The sequence below is a fragment of the Mya arenaria genome, chromosome 10 (assembly GCF_026914265.1).
Source record: "Mya arenaria isolate MELC-2E11 chromosome 10, ASM2691426v1".
NCBI lineage: Eukaryota > Metazoa > Mollusca > Bivalvia > Myida > Myidae > Mya > Mya arenaria.
The window spans coordinates 38,872,589-38,900,432 of NC_069131.1; the positions used below are offsets into that span (position 1 = coordinate 38,872,589).

The 27,844-nt window shown below is 34.7% G+C and overlaps 1 protein-coding gene across 39 annotated transcripts in view; it reads left to right on the forward strand.

Annotated features, from left to right (window-relative positions):
• LOC128206704 (zinc finger protein 263-like) overlaps positions 1–27,844 on the forward strand; it is a 92,563-nt gene that overhangs the window by 12,528 nt on the left and 52,191 nt on the right. Inside the window, exons 5-6 of one of the 39 annotated variants that reach the window (XR_008256553.1) lie at positions 10,842–11,362; positions 11,923–12,046. The exons of 23 other annotated variants lie outside the window; for them this stretch is intronic. Coding sequence is in view for 15 of the 16 variants with exons in the window: in XM_052909320.1 (XP_052765280.1) it covers positions 2,017–2,354 (338 nt within the window). In the remaining variant the exon portion in view is untranslated. Of the gene's footprint in view, positions 1–21; positions 1,746–2,016; positions 2,357–3,036; positions 4,960–7,592; positions 8,443–9,319; positions 9,913–10,841; positions 11,363–11,922; positions 12,485–14,011; positions 14,624–15,383; positions 16,049–16,817; positions 17,687–18,214; positions 18,595–19,214; positions 20,008–22,873; positions 23,836–24,372; positions 25,045–25,260; positions 27,364–27,844 lie in introns of those variants that run through there. 15 more of the 39 variants (XM_052909351.1, XM_052909350.1, XM_052909321.1 and 12 more) reach the window with 15 other exon arrangements.

Sequence of the window (27,844 nt, forward strand, 5' to 3'; positions counted from 1 at the left end):
TAAACTTTGTTTTTTCTTCAGCGTCCCGAAGCAGTAGCGGCACTTTATCAACGCCATACAACGAAAATTTGCAGTGCGCCTACTGTTTGAAGTTTTTCTGCACGACAAGCACGTTAAATCGACACTTGAAACTTCACATGGGTGGGCAGTTGCACGCATGTAGTGTGTGCGGAAAAGAATTCCTTAGAATGGATCACCTGAGACGGCATAAACTTACACATTTGAACGTTACCATATAATCCTGCACAGTGGTTGAAATTAGCACAAGCCCACAAGCCCTACTCTGATAAAATGATATAAAATTCCGGGCTTGCTCAAATTCTGGATTATACATAGCAGGGCTCTCACTAGGCTGAAAATTTTGGGAGAAGTGACTTCTCCCTTCAGTCAATTTAGGGAGAAGTGGGGAGACTTTAGGGAGAAGTGATACTTTTCGTAACACCTGATACAAAAACTATGCCATACCACACACCTCAGTTTATATTCACATTCAAATTGATTGCTATAACTATATAAAATGTTCATAAAATAATGTATCATTTTTGGCTCAGCAAAAGTGTATTTGTCAATGTCACATAGTTTATCTCCAAATAGTATCTAAAATGAAACAAAAACCAAGACAGCTAAGGATTTGAAACAATCAAAATGACTAATAAATTAACTGTCAATATAGTAGGGGGACGAATCTTATTTTGGTACGTTCGGGGTAGGGTACGAATGTCACATTCAGCTATGCTGTTATTTACTTGTCTCTGGCTAAATAATTTTAAATATGCTGACATTTAAGAACCAAATGACATTTAAATCACTGTCCTTTATGAAAACTTTACCAATACATAATGGGAGGTTGAGAAATTAACTCGGAAAAATGTTCTGACAAAATGGCGATCTCGCGATTTTTTTTGACATCGTAAACAGGAGAAAGATACTGTAAGTATTTAAACTCTACATAAAGCAAAAAAAATAATATTTTTTTGTGTTTACAAATCAATTTTTTATCATGAACATTTCACTAAAACCAATCAAATATTTGGTGATTACTTTTTAACTTCATTAATGCTTCACACGATTTTTTTTATAATTATGTCACCTTTTCTATCTCATTTTAACGAACGTTTATCATTTTATCACGGTCTTCTCAATGTACATTCTGATTGGTTAACTTTCAATAGCTCCGCCTACCGGCGATGTTTTGGTAATTGGATGACACCCCCCAATTATCGGATTAGGAGATTACCAAATTTTATGAATGGCTAATTGCGATGTCTAATGGGACAGTGGCCAAATACTCGTTGATTGACAGTATTACAATGTGTTATAATTTCGGCGAAGTCAATGTCGCTTTGATGATACAAATGGGCGAAGTCTGGGAATTTTAGGCGACCACTTCGCCCAAGTCGCCCCCTCGCGAGAGCCCTGCATAGCTGGGCTTTTTCAAAAAAATTGATGCCAAGCAATTGTATAAGAATTTTGGCTTGTACTGTATACTAAAGTCTAATTTCGATGACTGATTATCAAGCGTGGATAATTCTGGTGTTTAAATAGTCAAACATTAATATATTATATTATAGCATAGTACTTGGATTTAGTATAAAGAACAGATGAAAATTTGGTGGTTTAATTGTGATTTGACTGTTCCCAAAAAAAATGTGTACTTTTTACACTGGCGGCAATTTTTTTGTATGAAAGGTATTTCCACAAAAAGTATTTATCAATGATAAATATTATCTTCCGGTTAAAATGTTTTTCTGTATTATTTTTTTCCATGTTGTTAATAAAGCTTTTGTTTGCAAAAAAGGAGTTATTTTTTTTTTGAATTCATAGCTTCAATTTGTTTGTGTCAAAACTGATTTTGAAATAATGCTGTCTTGAACAAACTGTTCTCTTAGACTCTTAATTATAATCTAGTCATGGCTTAATCTATACTTTTCAATGAACGCTCATTGAATGATCATGCCGTGCATTGGCAAGAAACATATCTAAGTAAAATTTTGATCGCATTTTGTAAAATTTCAGCTTGTGAGCACAATGTGAGCACTCCGTCAACCAGCCAGAAGTTTCCCTCAGTGTTAAACCCTAGTGTTCACAGTATGAGCACTGTGTCAACCAGCCAGATGTTTTCCTCAGTGTTTAGCATGGGTGAACACAGTGTGAGCACTGTGTCAAACAGTAAGCCAGTTCAGGGAGGTGTCCAGTGCATTTACTGCAAGAAAGTTCTCAGCTGTATGAGTAGTCTAAGTCGGCACGTGAAGCTACACGAGGGCGGCAATGCTAAATATTGTGATGTGTGCGGGAAACAGTTTTTAAGACTGGATGCTCTCAAGAGACACATGCTGACACATTTAAACTTGTGATGGTAAAACGTCAAAACCTTATGAAAAATGTATTTAAAAAGCAGACTTAATAACATTTTAATTTATGAACAGTTTTACAAAAGAAATTCTTAATAAGTTGTGCTAAATTTTAAATACCTTAAGTGAACAATAGTGTCAAAAGTTCACAAAAGAACTTCACTGATGATGGTATTTTAAGTTAATTAAATCTACTCAAAATTTTGAACACACTGGAGGAGCACTGTTCATATCCAACAATACTTTCAGAAGAATTTCTATAAAAGGTTGAAATGTAATCCTCACAGAATAATTAGAAATGTTCTAGCACAGGTGAAACTTTTTTTGAAACTTTAAGTTTACTCCCCGACCCTCCCCCTGTAACTGTGTTTAAAAATGCTTATTGCTCTGCTATTTTTTTTAAGCTATTATTGTCAAAAATAAATCTTTTTCTTACAATCTTGGGTTTAACTTATTTTTGGCAAAACATGACCCTTTCATAGTTATGCTTAGCACAATGCCCCAAAGGAATGGATCATATTAATATTATTCCATAGTTACTTACTTTCATAACAACGTCTATATTCCCTGATTTTTTTCTACCTTCCGAATGTGTTCCTGAGACAGTTTTGATTTAAAATCAGATTTAGGACATATTTTTAATTAATTAAAGACAAGTTTTAGAATAACTTCCTTTTTGCTTCAGCACCAAACCCCAGTGAACACAGTGTCAGTACTGTGTCAACAAACGCACAGATGGGGGAGTTCCAATGTCGATACTGCTGGAAGGTTCTTAGCTGCTCAAGTAGCCTAAGCCGTCACATGAAGATCCACGAAGGAGGGAGACAACATTCATGTGAAGTTTGTGGCAAACAGTTCCTCAGAAAGGACCATCTGAAAAGTCATCAAATTAGTCATCTAAAGGACTTGTCATTTTAGAATTGTCATTTTAGAATGAAGATTGTATTATCTTGTGGAACCAGTGGTTGAAATAAGCACAAACAATACTTTTCAGTCTTTTGATTAACACTAGTGTAAAAATTCAGACTTGTTCATTCTTAATGAATGTAGAACATGAAAATAAGTTTTGGCGCCCATGTCACAATGAGATTGCCAAGTTACTCCTGATTAAATTCTTTAGAAGGATTGAACAACTTTAAAGCCATGTATGTTCCTGGCATTTTTCTTCCCATCTCATGGGTCAAAATGTCTGACCCATTCCCAATGCCAAATATGTACAATTTTTTTCCAATTTCAAGAAAAAAATCCCAAATGAGATGAAAAGTCTGGCTTCTCGACTTCTACCTTGCCCGTTAGCCGGGGATTTCGCAAGGAAAAAGTCATTCGGAAAAAGTGTTCATTTACAATTATAAATGCATTTTTATCAGCACTTTTTGGTGACATTCATATTTATATACACTATTTTCACAGAGAAATGGTTGCCCAAAATGAGGATTTTGTTGACAATTTTTATTCCCAATGTTGCCAATTATCAAAGGAACTTAAATAGCTCAATTTTTACAATATCTCTATCCCAAATTGACAAAAAGGCCAGGATTTTCTTCCCAAATCTGTTAACTTTACCACGTAAAACTGCCCTATTTGTCTATGGTCTTTTTCCAAAAATGGACAGAAAAAACCCTGATGTCATTGTTCAATAAGAATTAAAAATAACTATCAAAATTATACGCATTTAAAGGATTGAAGTATATACATTTAAAGGATTAAAGTATACACATTTAAAGGATTGAAGTATACACATTTAAAGGATTGAAGTATACGCATTTAAAGGATTGAAGTATACGCATTTAAAGGATTTAAGTATACGCATTTAAAGGATTTAAGTATACGCATTTAAAGGATTGAAGTATACGCATTTAAAGGATTGAAGTATATACATTTAAAGGATTGAAGTATACGCATTTAAAGGATTGAAGTATACGCATTTAAAGGATTGAAGTATATACATTTAAAGGATTGAAGTATACGCATTTAAAGGATTGAAGTATACACATTTAAAGGATTGAAGTATACACATTTAAAGGATTGAAGTATACGCATTTAAAGGATTGAAGTATACACAATTAAAGGATTGAAGTATACGCATTTAAAGGATTTAAGTATACGCATTTAAAGGATTTAAGTATACACATTTAAAGGATTTAAGTATACGCATTTAAAGGATTGAAGTATACACATTTAAAGGATTGAAGTATACGCATTTAAAGGATTGAAGTATACACATTTAAAGGATTGAAGTATACACATTTAAAGGATTGAAGTATACGCATTTAAAGGATTGAAGTATACGCATTTAAAAAATTGAAGTATACACATTTAAAGGATTGAAGTATACACATTTAAAGGATTTGACACTAAAGAGTTTTCGTTTTGTTGAACTTAAAACATAATGCCAGTGGTTAAACAAGTGTTCAATCTTGTTTCTGTTATTGGATTATGTTGAACAGAAAACTGAAAAATAATTTCAAAAAGCATTTAATGTGTTTGTGAATCATTGCATTTCTGGTAAAACATTCTTGATTATAACTAGCTATACATGTGAAATGTTTGTTATAAAAAGTATGTTGTGTATATAAAGCTGTTATTGTTAATTAAATGAAGAAAAACATTATAGATCTGTGGTTGTGATATAAGTAAAAAGTAAAAACAGACTCTCTTGTCTAGACAATGTGGTGAATTAAGAACTAAATGTTTAGCTGTCTTTCATGGAAAATCAAGCTGTAGTATTCACAAATATAAATGAGCACAGGTGCACTCATTTTCAGGGTAAATAAGTAAGTGCATCTTTAGCTAGATATTAAAATCGACATGGTTCTGCTTAAATGGGGACAGGGTGCTGCTTAAATGGGGACAGGGTGCTGCTTAAATGGGGACAGGGTGCTGCTTAAATGGGGACAGGGTGCTGCTTAAATGGGGACAGGGTGCTGCTTAAATGGGGACAGGGTGCTGCTTAAATGGGGACAGGGTGCTTCTTAAATGCTTAAATGGGGACAGGGTGCTTCTTAAATGGGGACAGGGTGCTTCTTAAATGGGGACAGGGTGCTGCTTAAATGGGGACAGGGTGCTTCTTAAATGGGGACAGGGTGCTGCTTAAATGGGGACAGGGTGCTGCTTAAATGGGGACAGGGTGCTGCTTAAATGGGGACAGGGTGCTGCTTAAATGGGGACAGGGTGCTGCTTAAATGGGGACAGGGTGCTGCTTAAATGGGGACAGGGTGCTGCATAAATGGGGACAGGGTGCTGCTTAAATGGGGACAGGGTGCTGCTTAAATGGGGACAGGGTGCTGCTTAAATGGGGACAGGGTGCTGCTTAAATGGGGACAGGGTGCTTCTTAAATGGGGACAGGGTGCTTCTTAAATGGGGACAGGGTGCTGCTTAAATGGGGACAGGGTGCTGCTTAAATGGGGACAGGGTGCTGCTTAAATGGGGACAGGGTGCTGCTTAAATGGGGACAGGGTGCTGCTTAAATGGGGACAGGGTGCTGCTTAAATGGGGACAGGGTGCTGCTTAAATGGGGACAGGGTGCTGCATTAAATGGGGACAGGGTGCTGCTTAAATGGGGACAGGGTGCTGCTTAAATGGGGACAGGGTGCTGCATAAATGGGGACAGGGTGCTGCTTAAATGGGGACAGGGTGCTGCTTAAATGGGGACAGGGTGCTGCTTAAATGGGGACAGGGTGCTGCTTAAATGGGGACAGGGTGCTTCTTTAATGGGGACAGGGTGCTGCTTAAATGGAGACAGGGTGCTTCTTTAATGGGGACAGGGTGCTGCTTAAATGGGGACAGGGTGCTGCTTAAATGGGGACAGGGTGCTTCTTAAATGGGGACAGGGTGCTGCTTAAATGGGGACAGGGTGCTGCTAAAATGGGGACAGGGTGCTGCTTAAATGGGGACAGGGTGCTGCATAAATGGGGACAGGGTGCTGCTTAAATGGGGACAGGGTGCTGCTTAAATGGGGACAGGGTGCTGCTTAAATGGGGACAGGGTGCTTCTTAAATGGGGTCAGGGTGCTGCTTAGAATAGGGCATATTGAGTCAGGCTTTGAAGAATTTGAACATTATGTAACTTTAAGAAAAAAATGTCAGAAAATGTGCTTTATTGAAGTAATAATAGCTTGTAACTGCAAAATATGTCCATGTTGTATGAATTTATAATCATATTTTAAGTTTTAATCAAAGCAAAATAATTATTTAATGATCTGAATCATTTAACTCTATAAAGGCAGAAGGGTGCCCATGCTGGTCTCCATAAAGGCAGAAGGGTGCCCATGCTGGTCTCCATAAAGGCAGAAGGGTGCCCATGCTGGTCTCTATGAGGGCAGAGGGTTGCCCATGCTGGTCTCCACAAGGGCAGAAGAGTGCCCATGCTGGTCTCCATAAAGGCAGAAGGGTGCCCATGCTGGTCTCCATAAAGGCAGAAGGGTGCCCATGCTGGTCTCCTATAAAGGCAGAAGGGTGCCCATGCTGGTCTCTATAAAGGCAGAAGGGTGCCCATGCTGGTCTCTATAAAGGCAGAAGGGTGCCCATGCTGGTCTCTATAAAGGCAGAAGGGTGCCCATGCTGGTCTCTATAAAGGCAGAAGGGTGCCCATGCTGGTCTTCATAAAGGCAGAAGGGTGCCCATGCTGGTCTCATAAAGGCAGGAAGGGTGCCCATGCTGGTCTTTATAAAGGCAGTAGGGTGCCCATGCTGTTCTCTATAAAGGCAGAAGGGTGCCCATGCTGGTCTCCATAAAGGCGCCCATGCTGGTCTCCATAAAGGCAGAAGGGTGCCCATGCTGGTCTCTATAAAGGCAGAAGGGTGCCCATGCTGTTCTCTATAAAGGCAGAAGGGTGCCCATGCTGTTCTCTATAAAGGCAGAAGGGTGCCTATGCTGTTCTCTATAAAGGCAGAAGGGTGCCCATGCTGGTCTCTATAAAGGCAGAAGGGTGCCCATGCTGGTCTCTATAAAGGCAGAAGGGTGCCCATGCTGGTCTCTATAAAGGCAGAAGGGTGCCCATGCTGGTCTCTATAAAGGCAGAAGGGTGCCCATGCTGGTCTCTATAAAGGCAGAAGGGTGCCCATGCTGGTCTCCATAAAGGCAGAAGGGTGCCCATGCTGGTCTCCATAAAGGCAGAAGGGTGCTATCAAAAAAGGACAGGGTGAAGCACACCTACATAACTCTTTAGCTATAACCCTAATCTTTAAAAACAATCATATTTTGATGTACAAGGTGCAGAAAAACATTATTTTTTTTCTTCAGCGCTAAACTCCAGTGAACACAGTGTCAGTACTATGTCAGCAAATGTGCGGCTGGGGGAATTCCAATGTCGATACTGCAGGAACATTCTAAGCAACTCAAGTAGCCTAAGCCGTCACATGAAGATTCACGAAGGAGGGAGACAACATTCATGTGAAGTTTGTGGCAAACAGTTCCTCAGAAAGGACCATCTGAAAAGACATCAAATTAGTCATTGTCGAGTACTGTTTTAGCTTAAGAGTTTAGGAAGAGATCTGCACCCTGTCCTTTCATAGTTGAACCTTTCTGCCCTCATGCAAGTTTGTGCACCCTTCTGCCTTCAGAGCATGTACTGCTTAATCTAATGAATTCTTTCTTTTGTTTTGATTTAAACTTCAATTATGATCATCAATTTATACAAACTTATTTGGCAGCTAATAACATTACTTCAATTAAGCACAATTCTTAAATTTTTCTTTGAATTTTATTGTTTTCAGACTCTTAACTGCCCAGCACAAGGTGCCCTTTTCCTCTTCAAATACTGGCTTTAAACCTGTTGTAGACTATTTATCTTTTTGAACCAGCGGTTTAAATAATCCACTAGTTCTGTGCTGTTAATGCCTTTCTGGTTGCTCAAAATCAAATTCCAGATTTCTAAAAGTAGGGCTTGTTGACATTTTTTTGTTAAGAATCAGGCTTGTTCATTCAAGTCTTATTTCAATGACTGTTTAATGAAAGATGAAATTCGAACGCCAAATTTCTGCAGAGTTAATTATTAAGATGGCATGAGAATCTTTTTGATGGCTTCTGAAGAAGACTACCGTAAGAATAATGTTTTGGCTGTATTTAAATTTATTGGGTTATAATTAGCAGATTTTCTGGCTAGTTAGAGAGACATTAGTGTCAACACTGAGAAATATTAACTATCCTAAATATACACATTGATAGGGCCTAAAAAAAAAATACATTTGGTTCGGGTTACCCGACCCTACCTACGGAATAGGCGCCGACCCTACCGTTTTTATAGTCAGTTTGAAAAAAAAAAATGAAAAACTAAAAAAAAAAAATATATTTTTTTTTCGTTTTTTTTTTTAAATTGCTTTTCAATATGTAGTTTAAACCTTAAATGCTTATACAGAAGATAGCTTTAACACCATTCTCCAATGATGAAAATGATATTCTTATATAAAGCCTAATAAAAAAATAAAAAAAATAAAATAAAAGCCTACCTACCCTACCTATTTTTGAAAAGGATGTAACCCTAACCAAACAATTATTTTTTTTAGGCCTAGGATTTGACACTATAGAGTGTAAGTTCTGTTGAACTAAAAACTTCATATATAAATGCCACTGAGCGTCTCGATGTACAATCTAACCAGAAACACTCTATGGCTTCAAAAATGTATGTAAACTTTTATCATCATTGCAATTCTTGTAAATTATTCTTCAGTATAGCTTAAGTTTGTTATTAAAAGTATGTTGTGTAAATAAAGCTGTTATTGTTCATTAAATGAAGAAAAATATTGTAGATCTGTGGTTGTGTTATCTGAGTAAATACAGACTTGCAGACTGTAGTGAATGGGGAAAAACCTGAAGAATTTGATGTTCTTGTTGTCTAGGAACCTTTACACGATCTTGGCATAACAATCTCTTAGATTAATGCATTTCTGAAAACTATGTCATTTTCATGCTTGGTACAAAAAACCCAGACCAAACTCCTAGAAATAACATACAATTTTTATTTTCTTCAGCTTACTTTCCCAACAGACACAGTGCAGGCATTATGTCAACTAGCGATGTGTTTCCTTCACTGTCAGATTCTGAACACAGTGTGAGCGCTATGTCAACCAGCCAATTGGATGGTTTCCAATGTGAATACTGCAAGAAGTGTTTCGGAAGCAAAAGTAATCGTGCTCGTCACATGAAAATTCATGAGGGTGGGATGTTACACTCGTGCGATCTATGTGGCAAGCAGTTTCTTCGGCATGACGCAATGAAGAGGCATAAACTAGTACATTATAAAGATATGATAGACAGTGTAAATGAATAATCAAGTGTTATTGTGAACTCATGAAGTATGGTACATAATTTGCGGAGAAAAAAGTGAACTTTTTGACAAAAAACTTTCCTTAATAAAAATACTTCCATCCTCTATCTTCATGATTTTAGTGATATTATATAATATGCTTGAAACTTTTTTAACAGCAAAAGGTGAATAATGCTGCAGAGTTGTTGTTTTTTCTAGCCAATTTGCGGCCTACATTCGGCCCAATTTCCATGTTAACGCATATACTTTTCTATTTTTGAATATGGTGTATTCTTAAAGAAAAGTGCTTTATCACATTTTTTTTCTTTTTATTCTTATTTCGCACTTATAATTGTTTATTTCTGCGCAAAATAGGAGATTCCAATTTAAGTAAAAATGACACAGTTTTCCCTTGAAGTGTCCCGGGAAAAATAAACATTGATGTTCAAATGTTAATTGGGCCTAAAAAAAAAATACATTTGGTTCGGGTTACCCGACCCTACCTACGGAATAGGCGCCGACCCTAACGTTTTTATAGTCAGTTTGAAAAAAAAAATGAAAAACTAAAAAAAAAGTTTTGCTTTTCAATATGTAGTTTAAAACCTTAATTGCTTATATAGAAGATAACTTTAACACCATTCTCCAATGATGAAAATGACATTCTTATATAAAGCCTAATAAAAAAAATAAAATAAAAAAAAAAGCCTACCTACCCTACCTATTTTTAAAAAGGATGTAACCCTAACCAAACAATTTTTTTTTTTAGGCCTTGGTAGAAAAGTCTTAGATGAATACCATTCAACCATCCGATTTACTACTGTGGCATTGCTTCTTGTTTGTGAAATGTGCATGAATCCATACTATGCCCCCCTCCCCCTCCCTCCTGCTATGAAAAATAACTCTATAAACCTTTTTTGTTCAAACTTAATATCTCGGGCGTGATTAAGAAAACAGTCTTAAGTCTGAGTTCAAAAGCACATGTATTAAATTACAATGAATTTTCTTTTCATTCATTTCATTTTACAAAAATAAATGTCTACTTAAAAATTGTTTTCATTAAAAAGCAACTAGAAGGAAAGTTACAATGAAATGAAGTTTTGCCACTTGAGTCTGAACTCCGACTTCAGACTTTTTGTAATCATGGCCCCTGATATGTATTTTAGAAATTTATGACCCTTTATTCTTGATTGATCACTAGAATTGTTGAAACTTGCAATTTATTGGTGTGTTTTCTTTATATTTTTTAGAACTACAGACAGTTCAGCAAGTGACACTCAGTTCTGGTCAACGTGCAGAAAATCAGTGCCCATACTGTTTGAAAATTCTAAGCAATGTGGGAAACTATAAGCGGCACTTAACGTTACACGAGGGTGGTGTCACGTTTTCTTGTGTTGTCTGTGGGAAACAGTTTTTGAGGAAAGACCATCTCAAAAGTCACAAACTTACTCATATAAAGATTTAGACGCCATAATTATTAGGATATATGTGAATTTTTAAGATCAATAGCAAACTAATCTTAAGGTCGTTTGAATTATAGTTTTAGACAATTTCCTCAGGAAAGGATTGGTCTGTGAAATTAAACAAACTTGCCCATTGAATGGTTGTTTTGCCATAAAACAGTGAAAGTAAAGAGCAAAGAAACCTATATGATGATAGAGTTGTTTCAAATGATGGTCTGTTAGTAGAGTTTTAGCTGAAGAGTTATGGGATGGTGCTGCCCCCTGTCTTTTCTTGGTAGGATCCTTCTGTGGCCATTGAGACAGGCATGGTGAGTGCCTTCATGCCTAAATACTTACTCTGTCAAATATTTCTTTGTTTTGATTCATTCTTTTATTATTATAAATACATACAAACTTTACATACAAATTTGACAGTTGAAACCTCATATTTCTTCAAGTTGGCACAATCCCTTACAATTCCGAAAGTCAGGAGCATTGATAATATGTTAAAATTAACTTGACAAGTGTAATAAAAAAATTTATGTTTGAAAATAAAATGTCTAAATATTGATTGAAGTATTCATTCTGAACGTATCCTTCAGTATCCTTCTTATTCTAGCTATAGGGAATTAAATGAAATGAAGATTTGCAGCTTTGCCACTTTGAGTCTGAACTCAGACTTATCCACTTTGAGTCTGAACTCAGACTTTTCCACTTTGAGTCTGAACTCAGACTTTTCCACTTTGAGTCCGAACTCAAGACTTGAGATTGTTTGTAATCATGGCCCCTGATATGTATTATGACCCTTTATTTGGTGATAGTTCAATGTTGAAGCTTGTAATTTATGAAAAATGTGATTTTAATGGTGTGTTTTCTTTATATTTTTTAGAACTACAGACAGTTCAGCCAGCGTCATCCGCCGCACTAAGTTCCGGTCAACTGGCAGAAAATCAGTGTCAATACTGTTTGAAAATTCTTAGCAGCTTGGGCAACTATAAGCGGCACTTAACATTACACGAGGGTGGTGTCACGTTTTCTTGTGTTGTCTGTGGGAAACAGTTCTTGAGAAAAGACCATCTCAAAATACACAAACTTACCCATTTAAAGATTTTAACGCCATAATTATAAGGGCATTTGTGTAATGGTAAGATAAATAGAAAACTGATCTTGAGGTCGATTGAATGGTAGTTTGAGACTACTTTCTTTGGAACTCATGGAAGGACCATGTGGAATTAAACTAATATATCCAATTAAATGTCGTTTTGCCACAAAACAGTGAAAATAAAGGATAAAGAAACATTCACAATTTTGTTTGAAATGATAGTCTTGTTAGTTGTTAGTAGAGGACCACTCTTTCTGAGTTTTATTAAAAAAAACACTTGTTTATGGAACAGAACATAAAAGCCTACCTACCTACCCTGTATGTTTTTGTAAAGGATGTAACCCTAACCCTAACCAGTATGCCAGCCTCATGTTATGTTTGTGATAAGAATTAAAATTAGAAAATGTATAAATTTCCCATATGGAACTCTCATTGAAAATGATTATGTTTATATTTTTACCTACACTTTTTAGATGTTCTATGTTGTATATATTGTCCTAATACTTTGAAATGAATAAAGATAATGCTCTCATAATCATTGCATTATTGAGAATTGATGTAACGTGTTTTAGAAACGTGTTTTTGGTGCTTATTCCTGATATTTCTAATTTTTATGTGGTTGTAATATTTGGAATATTTTGTGGCAGAAACAAGTTGAGTTATTGGCTTCATAGCATTGGGTTATATTTCTCAATCAGTTCCGTAAACATGTTATTGACTTACAACAGACAGGATATTCCAACCGAAAAAAATGGTGGGTACGGAAGAAAACAGGAATTATGATTTCTAAGCTGCCAGATCTGGTAAACAATTCCATAGATTTATTACGGCTTTTATGAATACAATCTGGCACATCTGGATATCAATTCCTATGATTGTTTATAGCAAGGCCACACCAAAAAAAAAAACAGTTTGGTTTCGGTTACATTCTTTTCAAACAACAGGGAGGGTTTCCCACAGATTTACCATTTTTACAACTTTTTTTATGTTTTGACGTAGAGAGAGAGAAAGAGAAACAGGGATGTGATTTGTCCGCGGATCTAATGGCCCCAGCCCCCCCCCCCCCCCCCCCCCCCCCCCAATGAGATTATGAGATTAAAAAAGATAATAGTGTGCTTTTGGTTGTTAGAGTTGATATCCCAGTTTGCTTCAAATTTAAAGTCAGAAAAACCATAAAAAGTCTTCAAAAAAGCAAAGAACGTAATGGTTTCAGCAAGCCAGGTCAATCACATCCCAGGAGAAAGTTTTTGCAAACCAATTATAAAAGATTGCTGACAAAAAATCAGATCACACATTTTCATATTTCTGTTGGAAGATTTGTTTTATGGCTTACTTTTGAACTTGAATATAAAAATCTGCGGTCTATTTTTTGTCAGCAGTCCTATATAACTGGTTTCCATGGATTTTTGTAAAAATTTGCTTGTTTCAAAACAAAAAATAAAAACGTCAAAACGCTCAATCTGTGAGAGTGCAGCTTTAAGGTAGGTTTTTTAATTTCATTCGCATTTATGTACGAACATTATTGTCATCATTGGAAAATGGTGTAAAAGTAATGTTCTTTATAAAGCTCTAAATGTTTTAAACAAGACATTATTTAAAAAAAATATTTTTTATTTTTTTACCACCTTACTCTGAAAACAGTAATGTTGGCGCCTATTTCGTAGGTAGGGTCCGGTAACCAAAAGGAAATGGGTTTTTTTTAAGGCCTATGGAAAAGGGTTCCATATAAGCTTTTATCTTTTTTTCTCCTCAATCCTTTACTTGTGTTAAACTTTGTTTGCTGTATATATATTATATTATTACAAAATAGATACCCTTTAAACGGTAAACCAAACTGATACAAATATTTGCAAAAGTATCCTATTTTCTTCCTCAGCACACCACGGTTCACACAGGGGCAATACCCAGTCAACTAGCCTGATGTCAGCAGAAAACCTTGTCAAACACAGTGTGGGCACTCTGTCAACCAGCGAAGGTTTCCAGTGTGCCTATTGCCTGAAGTTTTTCTGTAACCCAAGCAGTCTGAGTCGGCACATGAAAATTCATGAGGGAGGGGTGCTTCACTCTTGTGATATTTGTGGACGAGAATTTTTAAGACGAGATGCAATGAAAAGACATAGACAAAATCATATTAAACATGTGATCTGACATCACATACAAGAACTATATACAATGAGAATGACACAGTTTTGGTTGAAATTAAAGCAATGAAAGAGTCAGTGTGATTGCCCATCATCTGTCTCCGCTCTCACGAAAAATTCATGGTAAAACCTAAACAAAAAAGGCAATTATTTATGAGACCTTTGGACGAACAAGTCTGAATTCTTGTACTTAGCATCATCATTTACAGCCAGAATCTTGAATATGAGCAAGTACAGAAAACATTTTATCAGTGCAATGCTTATATTGCAGGCTTGTAGACTTGTGCTAATTTTGAGCATTGCAGAGATAAAAACCTTTTGATAAGAACGAGTTATTGTTATTATCTATGATATGCTGTGGTTTGTTTTTATCTTTCCTTAGATTAATTCTTTGGCGATTTTAATGTTATCAAGTGCAATTTTTAATATTTATTCTTTGGTAATTGAGTGTGATTGTGTTAGTCTGATTCATAATTAATACAATTTGATATAACAAAAAGTGCGCTGTTTGAAACATTGAAAAATGCCAAGTAATAAACGAAATAAGGTATTATTGCTTTTTACTGACATTCCATTAAGTGATAAAAGGTAGCTCATGTAATTCAGCTCTTCTCTTTTTGAAGAAAAAAAGGTCTAGGTAATGTCATAGCCTTCGTGTCGTTGTCCGTGAAAAAATCAGAATACACAAACTTTAATCTTGACCTTAACTAATGAAATGTTCAAGATATTAAAATGAAACTTGGTACACATGTGGCCAGAAACAATATGAACATGTAACTCAAGGCCCATAACTCTGTCTTTAATAATTGTTGAATTATGCCCCTTTTTGACAAAAAACAACAGACGGCCATTGGTCTTCGCTCAACAGCTAACTTATCATTGTAAGAATCTTGAATAAATTTTTAAAAAATGATTTACCTTCAAAGTTATTCCACTGTGCCTTATATAAATATATACTACAGGAATATTCAAATCAGATAAGTAGTTTTAAAAATATACTATTTATACAAATTGTGCGTGATCACTTCTGATGCTATTGGGTGCAAACAGAGGTAAATCAGTTTTTTGTCATGTCATTATAATTTTTGTGTTATCTTATTATTTCAGACAACAGACAACAGATTTCCAGTCTTGCAGCATCCCTTACTCTCGGAGCAGGTCAACTTCAGGAAAATCAGTGTCGTTATTGCCTTAAGATTCTGAGTAATTCCGGAAACTACAAACGTCACATGACACTACACGAGGGCGGGGAAATGTTTTCGTGCGAAGTCTGCGGGAAACAATTTAGCCGGAAGGATAATTTAAGAGCGCATAAAGTTATACATTTGAGGATATTTTGATGGTTGGTTTTATGAGGTTAGCATTTAGTTGAGTGCAAAGTGAATAGATTCTAATAACATTTATAAAGATGCAGTTAAAGCCTTTACAATCTGAAATTTCTAGTACCTATTTTATTATTTACAAACATGTTATGATTTTAAAGAACCTTTACATCTTAACTATTTGGCAACATCAGTTGATAAACAGTGATAGAAAGTTTCAAACGTCAATGTCATACACTGTTTAATGTCGGCAATACCTTTTAATAATGAAATAAAACTTTAACAAACAAGCCCAAATTTATACCTTACCAATGTTGTAATTTGTCAACGCATTCACAGAAATCCGCGGATCTGATGGCTCGAGGAACTTATGTTTAAACTCAGTGTCTGTAAAAAAGTGTGAGTTGTGTAATTTTCATCTATTCATTAGTGGCTGACTTTTTAATACTTTTACTATGTTATTTTAATTCTTTAATAAAGTTTCGTATTTCATTTTTTGTTGTTACATCATGGTATCAAAGGAGACTTTTCGCCAATTGTTCAAAACTTTGTTGAAGTTAGCAATATTGTTAATATCATTGCTGTTAATTTAATTTCTCTGGAAGCTTTATGGATCTTCTGGAGACAAATGTTTCAGATGTAATTGTTAAATATAGTAGCACATCATCAAATATTTCACTTAAACTTACGAGTTAACAACGATGTTGTTTATCACACTGTTAACTTTAACAAAGTTCACAATAATCGCCCTATTGTTGGTGCTTCATTTCATAACTATAATGTGGATCTTAAGTTTAATTGGAAATGTTTGTGTAAATAATTTAAGTCCTTTTTACAAGAACAGTAATGTATAAATCATTTTGGTTGTTTGATGTACTACAGTTGTTTATTCGGCCCTTTTTGGGACCAAAATTCGGCCCCGTTCCCCTTCTTAAAATCCCCTTTATTTATATTTTTAGCAATATAGTGCCAATTTAATGAATATGTCCATGTTTGTTGAATTAAATTTTTGAAAACCAGTTGAATATTAAATGAATCATGTTTGTATTTTGCCCCCTTTGGCCAAAACCATTTTATTTTTTCAGGGCCCCTTCACCATTTCTTTAAAAGTGAAAAAACAGGGTACAAGATAGAGAATATTCATGCAATTTTGTTTCTTTACTTGGAAGAATGATTTACAATTTGTCATTACAATATAACTGAACCTGTACCGTTTCAGCCTTCGGTCCGAAACCATTTACCTCAAACCAGGCGGGTAGATTCCAGTGTCCTCATTGCGACAAAGTGTACAGTCACCGACCAAGTTTGTATCGCCACATAAAGCAGCATGAAGTCGAGAAACCGTTCAGGTGCGAGCTCTGTGGACGACGCTTCACGAGAAAAAATAATCTTCAGATGCATCGACTCTATCAACATGTTATGAATAAGGACAGAAATCAATTTACCGAACAGCTTGAGTGATTATAATAATCTAGTACCATTGCTTATGGTCAAACTCTAGTGATTTTTTAAGAGTTTGCTGTGATAAAAAAAATCTTTTTCCAAAGTGTGAATAATAAGGCCTAACAAAAAAATGTTTGTTTCGGATAATCCAACCCAACCTAAAAAAAGCCCCTGACCCTAGCATTTTTATTAATTAAAAAAAAACACGAAAAAAAGGTCTTCCGGCCATAAACACCATTTTGTTTAAACAAAAGCTGTTTTTATTTTTTTGACAGAGATAAGGCTCGATAACAACAGCAGTATATGAGTGACATTTGAAAGAAATAGTGCTAGTTGCTAGAAAATGATCTTGACAAAGTATACTTGAAAAAAATCCATACATACCCTACCTAATTCTTTTTGGGATGTTACCCTAAATAAAAGAATAATTTTAAAGATCTTAAGTGGTATTGTACAAATCAAGCTGATCTCATAAATCTAGTGACAAGATAATCTTGATTGATGTGCTTCAAGCCTTCCAGGGATCAATTTTTTAAGATTTGGCCCATTTAAATGGACTGAAGATCACGTTTTATAGGCTCAGCTATTAAAAAGAATTAAAAGAATGTATATTGAACTGAATTGTTGTTTGTTTTTCATAATTATATATAATAGTTCAAGTTAGCAATCTCTTAAACTGTCTGTTGAAGTTTTCATTTATATTGTTATTGCAGAATAAAAGTTCAAATCCGAAAAACGTGATTTAGCCTTTCCTACAAAAATATGATTAAACGGAACTCTGTTTGCACAAAACATTAACAGATTACAAAAATTGAAGCTGGTTAAATCTCTTGCCAGCCTGTAAATTCAAGTTGTATTCTAAAGGTTCGTAGAGTATTAATTTTGCCACTGTTCTGCAAGTAAAAAACTGTTCGGGTCTATTATCCTGTACTTAAAAATGATTTCACACAGGCAAAAATGATTCCCACACAGGCAAGAATAATTTCACACAGGCAAAAATGATTTTACACAGACTACCAACTACACAAATTTAAGAGTCCCATATAGTTTTATGTTAAAGCACCACCAGGGGAAAAAATTGTTATCTTGGCTTTCTTGAACCCAACATTTAGTGTCAATTGTTATTCTTATATATCAGCTTGTAACTATCTACAGAAGTCGTTGTCATTTCAGAATACAGCCAATACCTCGAGGTTGGAGAAAATACACTGTGGGGCTACCAGTGTCAGCATTGTGAGAAATCTTACACTCATCGATCGAACCTGAATCGACACATGAGACAACACACGGGAGATAAACCGCACAAGTGTAACACGTGTGGAACTAGCTTTACCAGAAGTGACACACTCAAGCTGCATATACTAAATGCGCACATGTTGAACAAGAAATCGTGAAACTTGAATCTTTTCACATTTAATGTGATTAAAATCATGATCGATGACTACATTCTGAATATCGTTGCTTTTTTTGCATAGGCTGGTTTGCATAAAAGCCTGAAAAGTGCTTCATTGGTACCAGAATTAAAATTGGGGCCTAGCATAAAGCCAACATAATAAATGTTCTACCTTGGCCTTGTGTGATAAGGTTTATCAATTGACTTTTAAAACAGAGTCTGATATTAGTAGCTATAAAATTGTTTTAAACAAAGACAATAAAAAATAAAAAGTACAGTTCAGGTTTTGTATTGTTTTTGTTTTAAATTAGAGAAACAGTTATTGTTTATCAATACTTGCATGTAATCACCATACCATATTTCTATACAAAAATATAGAGAGGAGTTGTGAAGTGGTTCTCTAGTCTTCCAGACATAACAAACAATGTATGAAACGTTGGGCTGATTGTTCAGAACTTTGTTAAAGTTTAACAATGTTGTTAGAACCATCGTTGTTAACTTTCAAGTCTTTAGAATTTTAATGGATACCCTTTGATCTGCAGTATTCTTAACAAGATTTGAGACAACGTTTTCAGATTTACTTGTTTTATTTAAATATATGGGTCAATAATAAGCACATCCTCAAATATTTCATGTTAAAAAGTTAACAACGATGTCGTTAATCACGTTGTTAACTTGAACCAAGTTCTGAACAATCCCATTACTATGTAGAAATTTTAAACAATAGTATATACAAGTCGAACTTAATAGTGTTTTCTATGAGATATTTTATTTTTTCAGCCGATTTTCTAAACCAGTCTGGATCATCTTGGAACCAAACGCGGGGCGGTTTCCAGTGCCCGCAATGCTTGAAGTTGATTCGGAACCGGCAGAACATCAGTCGTCATATGTTGCTACACACTGGGGAGCGACCATACAAGTGTGACCTGTGCGGGATGACCTTTAATAGGAGTGATAGTTTAAGAGTGCATAAGTTCAACAAACATGAAACAAAACCCGTGTACAAAGTTGTATAACTGATTCTTTGACGATGTGTTTACTGAAGTAAAAGATGTCAAGCTTGCAATAATTGGTGTATTGTCCAGAACTGATTCTTTGACGGATGTGTTTACTGAAGTCAAGTTTGCAATAATTTCGGTGGATTGTACAGAAATTTGTTAAAGTTAACGACGAGTAATGAGATTGTTGTTAATTTCATTTTGTGGAAGAGTTGCTGATATGTTCATATATTTGAGTAAAATAAGTACAACTTAAACAGTAACGTTGTTTCGAATTTTTAGAAATACTCCAGATCACAAGTGTATCCATTAAAAATCCAGAGCAGTAAAGATTTGAAAGTTAACAATGATGATGTTAACAACGTCGTTAACTGGGACAAAGTTATCAACAACCAGTCCTATGTTGATGTAAAAATGATTTTTAAATGGCTTGCAAGTATGCACATATTTAAGGGTGAAAGGTCTTTCAGAACGCAAACAATTAATTTTGAAGCATTCTCTATTGCGAAGCTGTTTAAATTTATTTCAATAAAAACTTGATGCTCCTGAGGAGATGAAAATAAAAACATGGCATATTGGTAAATTGTTTTTGTGACTTGGGAAGCTGACGATTGCAAAATCATGTTTTCTTAGACTATTTTCCAGTCTGATAAGCCTTTTAGTGTTCACATTATCTTACCGATTCAAAAGAATCAAAATATTTCTCTTATTATACATACCAACTACACATGATGAAATCATAGAAAGAGGCTTGACACCAATACACACATATATAGATCTGTATGTAGTCATTTCTAAATAAGGCATATTAACAAAAATCATGGGAAGAGACCACATATATATATATAGATCTGTATGTAGTCATTTCTAAATAAGGCATATTAACAAAAATCATGGGAAGAGACCACATATATATATATATAGATCTGTATGTAGTCATTTCTAAATAAGGCATATTAACAAAAATCATGGGAAGAGACCACATATATATATATAGATCTGTATGTAGTCATTTCTAAATAAGGCATATTAACAAAAATCATGGGAAGAGACCACATATATATATATATAGATCTGTATGTAGTCATTTCTAAATAAGGCATATTAACAAAAATCATGGGAAGAGACCACATATATATATATAGATCTGTATGTAGTCATTTCTAAATAAGGCATATTAACAAAAATCATGGGAAGAGACCACATATATATATATAGATCTGTATGTAGTCATTTCTAAATAAGGCATATTAACAAAAATCATGGGAAGAGACCACATATATATATATAGATCTGTATGTAGTCATTTCTAAATAAGGCATATTAACAAAAATCATGGGAAGAGACCACATATATATATATATATAGATCTGTATGTAGTCATTTCTAAATAAGGCATATTAACAAAAATCATGGGAAGAGACCACATATATATATATATAGATCTGTATGTAGTCATTTCTAAATAAGGCATATTAACAAAAATCATGGGAAGAGACCACATATATATATATAGATCTGTATGTAGTCATTTCTAAATAAGGCATATTAACAAAAATCATGGGAAGAGACCACATATATATATAGATCTGTATGTAGTCATTTCTAAATAAGGCATATTAACAAAAATCATGGGAAGAGACCACATATATATATAGATCTGTATGTAGTCATTTCTAAATAAGGCATATTAACAAAAATCATGGGAAGAGACCACATATATATATAGATCTGTATGTAGTCATTTCTAAATAAGGCATATTAACAAAAATCATGGGAAGAGACCACATATATATATAGATCTGTATGTAGTCATTTCTAAATAAGGCATATTAACAAAAATCATGGGAAGAGACCACATATATATATATATAGATCTGTATGTAGTCATTTCTAAATAAGGCATATTAACAAAAATCATGGGAAGAGACCACATATATATATATAGATCTGTATGTAGTCATTTCTAAATAAGGCATATTAACAAAAATCATGGGAAGAGACCACATATATATATAGATCTGTATGTAGTCATTTCTAAATAAGGCATATTAACAAAAATCATGGGAAGAGACCACATATATATATATAGATCTGTATGTAGTCATTTCTAAATAAGGCATATTAACAAAAATCATGGGAAGAGACCACATATATATATAGATCTGTATGTAGTCATTTCTAAATAAGGCATATTAACAAAAATCATGGGAAGAGACCACATATATATATATAGATCTGTATGTAGTCATTTCTAAATAAGGCATATTATAAAAAATCATGGGAAGAGACCACATATATATATAGATCTGTATGTAGTCATTTCTAAATAAGGCATATTAACAAAAATCATGGGAAGAGACCACATATATATATATAGATCTGTATGTAGTCATTTCTAAATAAGGCATATTAACAAAAATCATGGGAAGAGACCACATATATATATATATAGATCTGTATGTAGTCATTTCTAAATAAGGCATATTAACAAAAATCATGGGAAGAGACCACATATGTATATATAGATCTGTATGTAGTCATTTCTAAATAAGGCATATTAACAAAAATCATGGGAAGAGACCACATATATATATATAGATCTGTATGTAGTCATTTCTAAATAAGGCATATTAACAAAAATCATGGGAAGAGACCACATATATATATATAGATCTGTATGTAGTCATTTCTAAATAAGGCATATTAACAAAAATCATGGGAAGAGACCACATATATATATATAGATCTGTATGTAGTCATTTCTAAATAAGGCATATTAACAAAAATCATGGGAAGAGACCACATATATATATATAGATCTGTATGTAGTCATTTCTTAATAAGGCATATTAACAAAAATCATGGGAAGAGACCACACATCAACACATACAGTCAGTTCTAAATAAGGGTATAACAAAAATCTTCAATTGGTAAAAAGTTATCTCCAATCTGATAAAAAGTTATCTGCAATATGGTAAAAGTTATCTCCAATCTGATAAAAAGTTATCTGCAATATGGTAAAAGTTATCTCCAATCTGATAAAAAGTTATCTGCAATATGGTAAAAAGTTATCTCCAATCTGATAAAAAGGTTATCTGCAATATGATAAAAGTTATCTCCAATCTGATAAAAAGGTTATCTGCAATATGGTAAAAGTTATCTCCAATCTGATAAAAAGTTATCTGCAATATGGTAAAAGTTATCTGCAATCTGGTAAAAAGCAAGCACTGTATTTGTGTGGGTTGTATGATAATATTATATAAATAGTTGCTTTTGCTTGTCCTCCTGTTTGCATGTCGCATGGGAACAAACACTAATTATGATATTCACAAGCTTGTACTTGGAAAAAAATGAAAAATAGTAATAATGTAATTGAAAATGACTAGATAAAATTGAAATTGATCAGATTAAACAAAGTTTTCCAACTTTTTTTTCCAGACTTGGAACTCGACCCTGAGTTTGACGAGAAGAGTGCAGAGGAGTTTAACACTGAAATTGCCACGTGTCAATTATGCAGCAAATTCTTTCACACGGGTGAGAGACTGGCTCGACACATGCGATTGCACACGGGCGAGAAACCATACAAGTGTTTGTTCTGCCCAAAGACATTTGCGGATCGATACAACATGACGAAACATGTGCGAACCCATACGGGCGAAAAACCATTTGAGTGTCACGTCTGTAAACAGAGGTTTAGCTGTGCTAGTAATAAAAAACGACACCTGATTAGATGTATGAGAAAAAACGATATTTAAACCATGAATTTTAGGACTTGTTGACATATACTATTGATCATAATTCCTAATTCTTATGTTCTTGATTGTGTAATATTTTGCGGCTTCTTTGTAAATATTTGTGTAGGTTGTCTTAATTCAACGAGGGGTGTATTTTTGCCAGTATTCGCTATTCCGTGATCGTTATCACTTATTAAGAACATTGCTAATTGAAACAATGGCTTGTAAGAATAACTACTATAAAGATACGGAAACAAATCATGTCAGCCAGGAAGCACAGGTTCTGCAAAAATCATGAATAAAAGGACCTCACAAATTTGAAGCAATTTATGAAAAGAAAAATTCTGTAAGGTGTTCCATAAGGTTCATGAGGATATGGTAAACCTACAAGTGAAGTGTTGTTGTAACAATGTCACTGTTCTTAGCCATTTACATGAGAAACAGTCGTTTGAGATGTGTTGTTTGAAGTGTCTGTGTTGATTTTACAGTGGAAAATTGTCTCTTGAATGGTTGGACCTTTATTTTTAGCTAATTCAGGTGCTACTTACTTATGTTGCTTACATTCTGCTCCTGTACAAACAGTTATAGAGCTATGCAAAATCAAAACTAGTCTTGCTTGCTTTGAATGTATAATGCTTAAACAATAATTTTTAATTGTTTGAAATAAATATATATGAAAACACTTAATTACATTTCCTGTCAATTTGCGTTCAATTTGTTTCACATGCCTGGTCAATCTGATACATGTACGTTTTTCCGTAAAGTTTTAGACTTTCTTACAAATATTAAAAGTCCGCCAAACTCTCTACGTACAAATGTTAAAGAAACCGTTGGACTGTCTTTAAAATGTTCAGAGTCCACAGGACTATCTTCTTACTAATATTTCGAGTCTGCCAGACTACCTTCTTACAAATTTGCTTGGTGCAGGGTGCTTCACCCTCTTTCGCCCCAATTGGGAGCCTCCTGTGTCAGCCCCCCCTCCCGCACCCACCACCCCTACCCCCCAAAAAACTCATGACCGAAATATTTCAGCCCTTCAACTTCCAGGTCAATCGCATCCCTGATCAATGAGTTGCAGACCCCCCTTATTATTGTCCAACCCTGTAGTATGAATAATTGAAGAATAGATTAGTCAACAACTCTTGTATGAATAAGATTAAAAGGTTTTTACACAATTTAATAGTAAATTTGTACGTCTTACAGGTGAAGGCAGTCAATCTCCGCGAGGATGGCCGGACTACAGTCTTTACTTCTGCCCATTCTGCAACCGAAACTTCCTTACAGAAGAAAAGTTCAACGCCCACGTGAACACACATACTTCCATTGTTACCAAGCCGTTTAAGTGTGAACTATGTGTGAAATCGTTCAGTGACAAACCAAATCTTAGGAAACACATGAGAATCCACACAGGCGAGATGCCGTACGAGTGTAGCGTGTGTTTAAGACGATTTCGTAGCTCGAGTAACAGGAATAGACACCTGAGTGTACATTATAAGAAAGTTGAAACTCCAAGTATAAACTAAAACATGGATTAACCCTTTCTTAAAAGTTGCGCCTTAAATTACTATCGATAGACCCATTGGTACGCCTTTTTACCCAAGGTATATTATGAGGGAATTACGCTTTTTAACTCCTATTGATAGCCTCATGAACTTTTTTACTCTTAAGTGATTTAATGAGGGAATTAACAAGGGGTGGAAATATGGCCACTTCCCTATGAAGGAAGATTCAAAAATAACTGCTTGATTTATGGACCTGTGTGGAAGTTAGGATAGTTTTTATAGTGAAATATATGTGAAACCTGGGACATGTTGTATTTTACCATGGTTTTATAACTTAATCTTTCCAACACAAATTCTGTAAATATGCGAAAACATATGGTGATGAAATGATTGTTCGAGGTTGTAGCAAAAATAAATATTCAGAAATGTTTTTTTCTAGTCATTCATTTGAAAGTACCTCAAAATATCCTAGCAACAGCGTTTCGCCTGTCAGTTTTTCTCTAATCACTTTAAGCCTGATGGATGTCTTGATCCGTCGTAAAGTCATAATTTTTATGCCATTAAAATATTTTACTCGTTAATATTTCAGTTAAGACCTCAGATGGCTTCCAGTGCATTTTGTGCGGAAAATCAAGTTTCCGGTCTCGTGTGGACATCACACGTCATCTGCGTGTCCATACCGGAGAGAAACCATTCAAGTGTAACGTCTGTGGCCGCGGATTTACTCAGAAAGCGCACATGCGATCACACATGCTCGTTCATATGAATATTGACACCGTAGAATGAGCGAAATTAGCTTTATTAACTGGAACCAGCCCAGGGGTAATGTATCAAAATGGAACAAAAACGACGTCATAAGATAATTATCAAGCGGACAGTAATTGAAACTGCACTGTCACAGATGTGTGTTTTGACAATTTTTCTTATTCTTTTATCTTGGAATGAGCCAATTTTTTGTGTAAATGTCGGGAAACCAGTGATACATTTAGACTGCTGACAAAAGATCAGGTGGCAGTTTTTCATATTTACGCTCGAAAGTGTACGTACTAACGTTTTATGATTAATGAAATTTTCGGCAGTTTTCTAAATAATTTAGGTCTGTTCTATTGTGAATTATCTTATATGACTGAATTGAAGGCATTAATGCCTAAATAAGCTGATTCTGAGACAAAATTGTCAAAACTGTCATTAAGAGAAATTGAAGCTTTAAAGAACATACTGATTACACTGCTTAAAAGTGCCAAGGTTTACCAGTGAAAGGCATGTGAGAATTATAACCACTGACAAGAGCTTATACATTAGGGACATGTCAATCTTGGTATATACAGAAGCATTTTGTGTGTGAGGCCATTTTTAGTGCCTCAAATGTACCTTTTTATGTTATTGTATGTTGTGTTTTATATAATTTGTGGAATATTCCATAAAAGCCTTAACTTTATGACTGTAGGGACATGTTCATCTGAGCTATACTGAAGCATTTTGTGTGCAAGGTAATTAATAAGGCCTCAGATATTTCTAAAACAAATCACAGGGTTCGAATTTAACTTTGAGGAGCACTCGCAAAATTTTGCGAGTGCTTTTTGAGGCAACTCGCAAAATGAAAAATCAACTTGCAATTTTATTATTTGCTTTATTCCCTTATAATATTGTCAAATTTAAGTAGAAATTTACACCTAAGACAAATTATGAATATTAAAACGTATCAATCTTGAGTAACTCAACTACTAGAACTTGTTGATGGCTTTTTCTTTTTGGGGAGTAAGGAAAGACTCATCAGATGCTAGACGCTTTTTGATTACAAAGCTGTCCAATAATTTGACATTGTTCACTTTGTATATTTACCCTCGCCATCGGGTAATATCCATTCGGCAAGCACGGTACAGATTTCATTAAGTCTAAAAGCAATAACATTATAAATTTAGAATAAATGAAAGAAACAGTAAAATTAATCTAGCGAGGATGCTCTGGACCATGAAATATATCGATCGACGAAGTCTATTCACTTTGACAGTTCGGCGGAAATATATCAAAGGTTGATGGGGTTTACATATAGTGCGCGGTGATTACGTCATTTGTATTCACTTTGTATTATGCACGCCTCGGAAAAATTCGAGATAAAACTCGGCCTTTTCCGTATTTGTTATATTTTTGAAAACTTACTAGAGCGTGACTCCGTACTGTCTTTTTTATACTGGTAGTGTAAACATGCCACTTATAGGGTGTGAATTAAGTTCATATTTATTCTACTTTTCTTTTAACATTTTGTGGTCTAGAAAAAGCCACTCGCAGAATTTTGCGAGCTTGAATAAAAGTCACTCGCAATTTTCAAATGTCGCTTGCATTTTGCGAGTATGCGAGTCTAAGTTCGAACCCTGAATCATGTTATTGTATGTTATGAACTTGGATGTACTGTGAAATATTTGATAAAACCGTTAATTGTGTGTGATAAGGATTTTTAGATGTATAAGGCTGAAATTAAACAAGAAGTGCTGATTATGTTGCTTAGAACATTATAGTCTACAAAAGAATATACATTATAGCGATACTGATTTGAATTGTCAGTGTAATTTCCTCATGATTCTTTGTTCAAAATAAAACTTAAAAGAAAGCTGTTTAAAACCTTAAATGCCTACAAAACCTTTTTGTGTGTGTTGTGTTTTCAATGAATTACAGAATATTATGTAGTCAGTAGAAAAATGTTGTTTATAATAAATAAATTTGACAGTCAAAACCTTTCCTTTTCTTCACCCTCGAATTTATATGGATTTCAAATATTAAATTTTCATTGCCTGTAACGGAATCTAATATATTCAAGAATGCAGACAAATCAGGTTGCAAAAACAAACTAAACATGACTTAAAAGAGAAATTACTATTTTAGGGAAATATTGTCTGCGGATTCACAGATTTCCGTGGATCTTATGGCTGCAGGGAAAAAAAATATTAAAGAAAGTCAACTGGTTGCTTTTGGGTGTTACTTTATTTGTTGTTAATATTGACCCTTCTGAGTTTGTTACTTTATTTGTTGCTGAGTTCGGTTAAAATTTGAAGTCAGGAGAGCCTTCAAAAGGACTCCTTAAAAGCCAGGTTTGCTTTACCCCCCTTTAACCCTAAATTTAGGGTGGAAGGTGCCCCCCTAATAGTATTGCCAAAATGGTTTCTGCCCTTCATTTG